The sequence below is a fragment of the Ciona intestinalis genome, chromosome 1 (genome assembly GCF_000224145.3).
Source record: "Ciona intestinalis chromosome 1, KH, whole genome shotgun sequence".
NCBI classification, from domain to species: Eukaryota; Metazoa; Chordata; class Ascidiacea; order Phlebobranchia; family Cionidae; genus Ciona; species Ciona intestinalis.
This window is the reverse complement of record NC_020166.2, coordinates 3,648,647-3,658,917: the sequence shown is the minus strand read 5'-3', so window position 1 is coordinate 3,658,917 and position 10,271 is coordinate 3,648,647. Positions and strand designations below refer to the sequence as shown.

Sequence of the window (10,271 nt, the reverse complement as noted above, 5' to 3'; positions counted from 1 at the left end):
ACCAATTTTATATTAAGAGCAAGAAAGATAATGCAGTAGTGGTGGTGAAGTGGTACTACCGACCAAGTGAGGTGCCAGATTCAGTTTATCAAATGCTCGTTAAGGACCGACTTGAAGCAATAGGTAAGCAAATGTATGGCTGACTTTCTACTTTTAAAAGAGGAACATTTCAATTCTGCATGATTGTTGAGGTTCTTGAGGATTTAGGCCAAACTTGGCCCATTACCCCAACATTCTTTTATTGCAAATGTGACATAAAAGAACATGCTTTCACATAGGTATCAGTTGACTTTAATTTAATTAGAGTTTTAGATTTTTCATTACCCTATACTCCTATATGAAACTACAGAAATGCAAACCAGATTCATTTGATTTATATTCACATATGGTAGGGTGGGGGAAGACACACCTTTAGCACATACTATCTAAATATCCTAAATAGGCTACTGATCAAGTTTTAAACAAAAAAACGTTTATGGGAGTGATGAGGATACACTTTTATAATTCTTAAAATGTTCTTTGTTTACCACTAAATGGGACGAGAAAATAGAATAGGGCCCTATCTTCCCCCTATCCCACTACATTACAAATTAGCTAGTACAAGTTGAGCAGTAATATAAGTAAAATGTTAAACTGTTTAGAAGATTCAAAAGAAAGAGAACAAATCTTGAATGAGGAGAATCGAAATCGTGAGTTGTTTGCATGCGATGAAGATCTAACTGATGTCTTTCCAGTATCAAGCCTGAGGTATATTTATCTAATATGTTAATATTACATCAGTTTTACCATGGTTTCTTGCATAAATACAAACATTAAACCAAGATCTGGTTTTCTGTTTCAAATATCCTAAACTTAAATGTCTGTGGTGCAGGTCAGTGGTACTAACCTTTTTAACTTACAAACCGTTAAAAAAAATAATTTTGCGGATTAGTAGATCTTTAAAAATCCAAGTTAAACTTTTTTGTTTAGCAAAATACTGAAATCTACACGGCTTCACACTCTTTTTTTAATAAATTACTATGTATTTGTCTTTGCAAAAAATTGTAAATCTTTACTTTTCTAAATTGTTGATCTGTTCAGGGGAAAATGCTCAATTCTTCACTTTAAACGTTACAACGAGGTGGTTGGATATGACATGAAGCCCGATACTTTTTTCTATGTGCTTGGTTACAATCCTGATACCAGGCAAGGACAAGGCTGCACTATTTCATTATCATATTTCTTTTCTTGTATTAAAATTATTAATATATTCGAGTAGCTATAATATACATTCTTGAACCTGAATTTAATATTGTACACTTAAGTCTTTTTAACTTTATTTATTTAGAAACAGGTAAATGCCTTTTATAAATGCAAAATGCAGGTACTTTAAATCTTGATAATTCAGTTTCTGCAATTTGTTAATTAAGACATCTGGTATTTAGTAAATAATTCATTGCTTTCTACCTGAGGTAATGGGTTCAAGGCTCGACGCTGCTACCATTGTGGGCGTATGTGACCTTGGCTAAGACACTTAACGGCAATTGCTCCAACCAAGTGGTCACTAATGGGTTGTTCAAATCATCAGCCATAAATAAAAAAGTGAAAAAATACCCAAAAAATAATCACCAACAAAGTAACATACTTGGTAACCCGTCAGCTGGCACGGGCATATAAAACAGAACACATGTATAACAACATACAGTAAGTTACATTCATTGCATTCAACAAACTGCCTCCATCTTTAGAAGATTGACGAGCACTCAAGGTGAAGTAAGGGTTGGACCAAGTCATCAGTGGAATGCGAGTACCAGGGGTATCTTCCAAAAGGTATGTCCTGTGTGTGGTGTGGCTGGCAACTTTAGAGTAATGTAGGTTGTGTTTGTGGATTGGAGATATGTTTAATAATATTTATATCCACACTACATGACTGTATTGAAAAAGTAATGTTTAATAATTTTTTTATTCATACTGTGTGTCTGTTCTTGTACGGTATTTACTTGTACGGGTTGTGTCTTCACCCATACTTTTTTACTGTTAAAAGACTAATTTGATAATAATCAAACATAAATGGCTTGTTTGTCTGTCAGGTGTAACGACCACGCTTCTTTTCTCCTAACTGAATGTAAATTATTTTTAACCGTAAGCGTGTTTTAACAGCTGTTGTTTTGTTGCTAAATCCTGTCTTTTCTTTAAAATATTTTTAAATCTAACTCTAATCAAAGAGACAAATAAAGTTATTAGTGTTCTTATTATTATTATATCACAGGCAACCCTACCTGACATATTACCAGCAGCAGATCGGGAATATAAAAAAGAATATGAGGAGAAAATCTGGGAACCAAATGTTAATGAATGTGACTTAATTATGTATCTCAGATCTGCAAGGTACCACTATACCTATTTAAATTTCACAATATAAATTTTTTTAATAATTTTTATTCCGATGTGTAAATTTCTTTCATTATATAGTAGGGCGGGGAAAGACGGGACACCTTTAGAGCATAATTTCCTGAGCGTGGTTTAAATAAATAACAATGTCTATTGAAGTCGTGAGGATACAGTTTTACAATTCTATGTTCTTTGTTTACTACCAAATGGGACATAAATGTTGAATGAAAAGGTGTCCCATCTCCCACACCCTACTATATAGTTATATATAAGTGGTTGCTCAGTTAATAACTTAATTTGTTGGACTAGCCGGTATTTCTTTATAATTTTTGTTACATGTTTGCATAACTGAATCATCTGCCTACTACGGACGTATTGTTGTAACAAAAATAATAAAACAACATATTTATATGAAATTTGAATCTCAGTGGTTATTAAAACCAAGCATTCTCAAATACTAAGATACTTTATAGTTAACATTAACAGTAATTTTATTACATATTTTGGTTTATTGTTGTTGGATAGTTATTTGTGTAAATTAAATTAGGCCCACTGCTGAGCGCTGACATATTATTATAATAGTACTGTGGGGAAGATGGGACACCTTTAGCACTTAATATCTAAATATCCTGATCGTATTTTAAACAGTTAACAACGGTCCATGAGAGTCGTAAGGGTACGGTTTAATGTTTCCTTGAAATGTTCTTCATTTACTACCAAATGGGACGAGAAAATAGAATAAAAAGGTGTCCCATTTTCCCCAACTATACTATATAAAACCCCCCCCCCCCTTTTAAAAAAAATTTTCCAAAATAAAATTAAAAAATTTCATATATGAGTACTAGTACGCCAGTAGTTATTAATTCAAGGAATTATAAATGCTTGTAGACTTTTTTATTACATATTTTGGTCCCTTGTTATGGGTTAGGTATTCCTGGAAATTAAATTAGCTTTTTGTGCTTTCATTGATGATTATTATTTAGGAGTATGGCTGCTTTTGCTGGTATGTGTGACGGGGGTTCCCCTGAAGAAGGCTGCATTATTGCTTCAAGAGATGATACAACAATAAATGCGTTGAATGTGGTATGTTCTTTTGTTTTTATTTAATATCATTCATTTGTACTCATAATAATATAAAAATAATAATAACTTTATTTGTCATTTGGTTAACGTAAAAGACAGGATATAGCAACAAAACAACAGTTGTTAAAACACGCTTACAATTAAAAACATATTTACATTTAATTGGAAAAAAGCGTGGTCGCTACACCTAGCAGACAATCAAGCCATGTATGTTTAATTATTATCTAAGCAGTCTTCTAATAAAAACAAAAGTGTGCGTAAATACTAATTTGCATAAACAGACTTTAAAAATAAATTGAAATGATTTTGCTTTACTTGCTGTACACAACTAGCATTATATATCTGGCAGTGCTGTTTGTGATTTATATTAATTTTTCTTTGTTCATGATTCATTAAAAGCCCTGCCTTTATATATAGTTCATATTTTGTTTTTGTACTCGCACTAGTTTATGCCAAATTCTAAATCTTAATAAAAGGTTTCTGTCATTGTCGGCATACAAATATATTTATTAGTGTTTGACTTGCATAATGTCAAGCATTGTAGTTACAAGGCAATTTAAAATGTATAATTCATGCATTCCATTACACAGTGATCTATTTGTATGCGCTCAAAGAAAACACTAAATGTCAACATTGGGTTGCTGTTTGCATGAATATTCTGCTTGTTTCCTATAATGTATTCTAATCCACATGTGCACTAACATAACATTACATTTTTCGTATTACATGTACTTTAAAATACATTACATTTCTGCATAACCCGTATTTTAACATAAGATTACATTTTTGCAATATATGTATTTTTAAATAAATAACATTGCAATTTTGCATTGTTTGTATTTTAAAATACATTACATTTTTTGCATTTCATTTATTTTAAAATACATTACATTTTTTGCATTTCATTTATTTTAAAATACATTACATTTTTTGCATTTCATTTATTTTAAAATACATTACATTTTTTGCATTACATGTATTTTAAAATGCATTACATTTTTTGCATTTCATTTATTTTAAAATACATTACATTTTTTGCATTACATGTATTTTAAAATGCATTACATTTTTTGCATTTCATTTATTTTAAAATACATTACATTTTTTGCATTACATTACACTTCTGCATTTACAACAATACAGTTTATGTGAGACTCCATAAATACTTGCTTATCTGTTTTCTCAAATGTCCAATGTATTTTTAGCTCTTCCAAAACAAGGGTGACGCACGAGTGGCGTTGCAGGTGTTGGTGAAAAGTCCTTTACCACTGACCATTGAAAGAAAATGGACAGAGGACCAAGTTGTGAGTTGCAGTTCATGTAACAATACATAACCATAGCTGGTATCAGGAAATACTGTTTTTTGATTAAGTTACTTTGTCACATGGTGGAAATATTTAAAAAAATGTTAATATCAAATCTAAAATGGTAGAAACTTATTTAGAACATTTCATGTTAAATGTTGGAAGGTCCCCAGGAAAGCGTCATAATAACTTTATAATACTTTTTATTAGAATGGTTAATTTTTATTAAAAGGAGTAATAAAACCAATATTTTTTGGTAATGAATGTGATTTCTATTTTCTTCAAGAAACGATTCCAGAAAGGTCTGAGGCAAAATGGAAAGAATTTTTATAAAATTCGTAAAGACCTTCTTCCAAATATGCAAACTGTAAGTTAAAAGTCATTAGCTTATTCATAATATAGTAGGTTGGGGGAGATGGAACATCTTTTCATTCTATTTACTCGTCCTATTTGGTAGTTAACATTAAACAAAGAACATTTTAGGAATTATAAAACCATATTTTCGGGACTCTCATAGTAAATTGTTTAAAACACGATCTGAATATTTGGATATTACATGCTAAAGGTGTCACATCTTCTCCCACCCCACTATATACTGGCATTTAAATAAACTATATCATACTTGCACTTAAATACACTCAGTTGTATATGTGGGTCAACTGTCAATCAATAGTTCGCATTACACAGGCGGATCTGGTTGAGTTTTATTATCTTTGGAAAAAAGTTCAGGAAAACTTGATGATTCAACCTCAGAATAAGAGTCGACGTCAGGCAGCTTTAAGGAGAAATCCAAAGAACGCACCAGTTGTTGAAACAGGTGTGATTGTGGATATGTAATGTTTGCAAGCTGTCAATAGTATGTTTGTATGACAGAATATAAAATTTAAGCGTGCTTTCCAAAAATATAATATTTTTAATTTGTATGCTTGCTTTTTATTCTTTATGGGTAAAGTCCTCGTCAAAGGCTTGGGATTTAGACCAGATTTTGCCCATTACCCCAACACCCGAATATCAAATTTCAATGATAAATTGATTGATTTACATATTGATAAAATATAATATAAAAGAATTCAGGACAGTTTGGTCGCAATACATACATACATTTTTTAATGGGGTAAGAGTCTTTTCTATGTTGGTAAGGTATTTTAGAATCCAGGGTTTAGACAAGATTTGGCTCATTACCCCAATGCCCAGACTGCTTTTTGTACGAAAAAAAGACATGATTAACATGCTATTCGCAATGCAGTCAATGTACTTCTGCAGCGTCTCGTATTCCTAAATAAATGATTGATGCTTTTTTTATTTTTGCATGGAAAGGCAGCAAAAGTGCCCGCTTTCGAGTTATCACATGTGTAACTATGTGGGCGATTGTTTCTCTGTATGACTGACTATTTGGACAACCCATTAGTGACCACTGGGTTGGAGCATAAAACCAAACCACCTAAATAAATGAAGTTAAATAATATTGTATAGGAGGTGAAACTTCAAGTGAACTGGAATCTGAAACAGATGATGATGAAACGCGGAAGAAAGTTTGTCATCATTGTCAAACTACAAGTAAGCTGTTAAAAATATTCCTTGTCTACATATTATTCAATCTACAAAATACCTCTTATCAAATTACACAAAACATTATGACAGTACACCAAGTACAGCCATTATACCATTTGTTTGTGTTTTTTTGATAACCTTTACTGGGCTTTACATAAAGTTAAACTAGCCGATAAAAATAAAATACTGAAAAATGGTTTTTGGATCTAATATCTTTTATTCTGAAAATAAGTTCTCTGTTTATCAAAATAATTTTAAAATAATTTCTGTAATACCATTTGTTTTATCATTTTGGTAAACTTTACAGTTTACAAAAGATTGAACTGGCTGATAAAAAAGATACTGGAAAATGGTTTCTAGATTGTAGTATATTTTATTCTGATAAATCTCTGTTTATCAGAATATTTTTTAATTAAGTTAAATACCATGTTTAATACAGACTTAATCCATAGTGTGTGTGTGATGCTTAATGCTTGGATTTCCTTTTAAGTTCTTTTAATAGAGATAATCCTTAATCCATATCATGATTAGTGCTTTATGTTAATGCTGATTACCAGATATTAAAGACTATATTATCTCAATTTTGTGGCCGGAACATTACTTATATGCAGTGGCACAGCCAGAAAAAAAATAAGGAGGGGGGGGGTTCAAAACAATTTTTTATTTTATTTTTTTATTTTTTGGGGGGGTTTAAAATAGAGGGGCCGTGACCCCCTAACCCCTCTGGCTGTGCCACTGCTTATATGTATGTAACATGGTGGTTATGTTAATTAAGATTACTGTGTTATTTAGTTTTTGATAGATAATGTTTAACACGTATTGTACACTTAAAGTTAACCATTAAATTACTCTATCTTAATCTAAATGAATTGGTTGTCAGTGTCATCAATGCATTTATTCCAATAATCTATCCTTTGTTTATGGTTATGATTTATGAAATGTGAAATTAATAAGGTTTTAGTTTTTTAAAACCTTTATACTAGATTTTCATTAACTGTGGTACAAATGTGCGACCAATCTGTAAAGTTTGAACACCCATTACTTAAATGTTAATATAATAACCTATTACCCCTTGTTTGTTACAAATTTTGCAATGTTACAAATTTTGTTACAAATTTTGAAATTTTGCAATGTTACAATTTTTGTTATAAATTTGAAATTTTGCAATGTTACAAATTTTGTTACAAATTTTAAAATTCTGCAATGTTACAAATTTTGCAATTACTTTTCAGCATCTGATGATTGGAGTGTCTATGGCAGCGAAGGTTTACGTTTATGTATGGAATGTTTGGTTTCTTTCAAGAAATATGGACACAATAAACGTGTGGATGTTAACTTTGATAACAGCTTATCTATTGAGGTGTGCTGCATATTTTATAAGATCTTTATTAAAATCAGCTGCATGGTTTGTTGCTCTTTAACGATAAATTTTCGACTAAATAAATATTACTACCAGACTATAAGGGTGTTTAACCTGTACAATAATAGTCACATACCATTACCATGCAAAAATAATTATTTTTTTCTGTGTTCTTACATTTTAATAATATATTGTTACTAAAATGCAATTCTCACTAATACTTTCACCAAATACTTTACTTTTTGTTTATCTAAATTGTAAATTTCCAGACAATTACATCAAAATTACAATTATAATATTGAATGCCTAATTTGAATACATAACTTATCTATGCTTATCCCCACATCTTAAAGAGCAAAAAATCAGAAATTCTATTCTATATTAGTGAGATCTTATGATAAGGCATGACAGGGATTAGGTCCTGCTATGTTTTATTACCTCATTCGGTTATACATTTCATATTATCAATTGCAATTAAATGTTAAAAATAACTACTAATTAAAACAAAAAGAAAAATAATATTAATTCGTTTTTCTACCCATATTGAAAAGAACTACTTTGGTATAAGATACTTATAGAACAGGGTTTAAAAATGTTAAACTTTTTTTTACTGACCTCAAAATTTTTATTTTTTTATTACTCTAAAACTTTTTTATTGGTTTTATTTTTTTTAAAAACTTTTATTCTTAGGAGATGGAAGAGGACCCCGCTACTCCGATGTCTCCGATGTTCATGGAGTCAGTTGCTAAAGTTCCTCCTCCTTTCATGTTTAAACCAATCAAAGAAAAGCTGAGTGAGGACCACCAGCCAAGTATCAATACGGTCGGTCATTTTCTTTCTCACTGTTTGTTGATTATATAAATTGTAATATGTCGCACCCACTACAGCAACAATTAAAGTTTGTCTAAAGCTTTACGTGCATATTAGATATTTAACAGCGACTGTCGGTTTTCAGGCCATGCTAGGATAAACCAAGTTTCATTCTTTCTTTTATTCATTCAATATCACCATAAAAATTGTTTTTTTGGGGGACTGATGTTTAATTTTACTTTGATCATAAAAAATGATGACTATGAAATTAAAAAGTTGTATTATAATTCAAGATGGTGATTTTAGTGGGCGTTCATAACCTCAGATGATTGAAGGCATTAAACTTTGTCGAAAATATTGGTTATTGAATACACATGTTTGTTCTTTTAATTAATTCTTTTATAAAAAGGTTTTTCTTTGTAAAGTTTTTTATAAAAGTTTTTTTATTGTAAAGTGTTTTCTGGTACAACGAAAGTTCATTTCCAAAACCAAATAAATAATTTAAGACAAAAATATTCATTTTGTGTTTGTTATCTTCTCTAGAAGTCATCAAAGAGGCAATGGAAGATGAATGGGGTGGATGCGGGGGATCAACATGAAGATGTGAAGAGGATTAAACCGGAGGTAGTGATCATTCTAAACCGAAACATATAAAAATAAAGACTGCTGTTTAATGGGCAATTGGTTATTATGATGTATTGGAACTAACCCCAAAAAATTATTTTATACACCTAAAATTAGATATTCATCTGAAAGTATTATAAAAGCCAAAATCATTATAAATAACACTGCATTTATGTTACAAAATAAAAAAACAGTTATCTTAATTGTCAACACTCGCAACTAAAGTCTTTTCTCGTGTCTAAAATCAAACCATAATATATTCATGAATTTAAAAAGCAAAAGTAATTTAAGTGGTAGGTCCGAAATGTAACTTAAGTCTAACTAATTGTTTACATTCAATGCAATATTTATAACTGAGCATTATCTTAAGACAAATCATAAGTGTCTAAAAATTCCTAATTAGCAACCCTTTTTGTTCTTTATTTTTTTTCTAAAATATTACTTTTTTGATTTAGATAAAAACTGAAGATGTAAAATCAACTCTGACATGGAACACGGGGTAAATATATTTTGATTGACTTTTTTTGTAAACTGAGTAAAGTACCAGGTAATAGTTTCTAATATTGTATTTGTTTATTTTATTTCAGAGATCCATCAGATAAAAATAAAACATCTGAATCTGAAAATCAATCTGCGTCCGATAATTTAAAGGAATCCACCGAAACAAAATTGGCAACAAACCAACCACAAGATTTAACCCAATCAACCAGACAACAACAACCAACACAGTTTCACACCCAACAACCAAATGAAAGCAAAGCCTTAGTTTTAAACCACCAGAATGATAAGGCTGGCCACACAGATCTGAAGAATGGTGACAAAACGAAGATCATACAGCTTCAGAATGATCAATCTTTGCTTAAAACACAAAAGCTTCCAATGCAAAATCTACCTACATCTGCTAGTTCAACTACATCAGCATACACCAAGGTAATGTATAGGGGAAGTCAAGGAAATTTCATATACAGTAGGGTGGGAGAGGTTAGGACTCCTTTATATAAGCCACCCAAGGTTTGGATAATATTCAAATATCCTGATCGTGTTTAATCTAATAACTATGTGGTTTGAGGGTTGTAAGGATACGGTTTTATAATTCTTTAAACGGTTCTTTTTACTATCAAAACGGACCAGAAAATAGAATGAAAAGGTGTCCCAACTTCCCCCACCCT

At 30.8% G+C, this 10,271-nt stretch overlaps 1 protein-coding gene across 1 annotated transcript in view; it reads left to right on the top strand.

Annotated features, from left to right (window-relative positions):
• LOC100185719 (arginine-glutamic acid dipeptide repeats protein) overlaps nucleotides 1-10,271 on the top strand; it is a gene marked incomplete in the record, with an annotated part of 20,619 nt that overhangs the window by 1,309 nt on the left and 9,039 nt on the right. Inside the window, 15 exon segments of the mRNA XM_026836211.1 lie at nucleotides 18-123; nucleotides 642-747; nucleotides 1,081-1,185; nucleotides 1,728-1,809; nucleotides 2,249-2,367; nucleotides 3,354-3,453; nucleotides 4,659-4,757; nucleotides 5,044-5,124; nucleotides 5,445-5,574; nucleotides 6,231-6,314; nucleotides 7,541-7,668; nucleotides 8,359-8,490; nucleotides 9,022-9,102; nucleotides 9,558-9,601; nucleotides 9,690-10,032. Coding sequence (XP_026692012.1) covers nucleotides 18-123; nucleotides 642-747; nucleotides 1,081-1,185; nucleotides 1,728-1,809; nucleotides 2,249-2,367; nucleotides 3,354-3,453; nucleotides 4,659-4,757; nucleotides 5,044-5,124; nucleotides 5,445-5,574; nucleotides 6,231-6,314; nucleotides 7,541-7,668; nucleotides 8,359-8,490; nucleotides 9,022-9,102; nucleotides 9,558-9,601; nucleotides 9,690-10,032 — 1,740 coding nt within the window.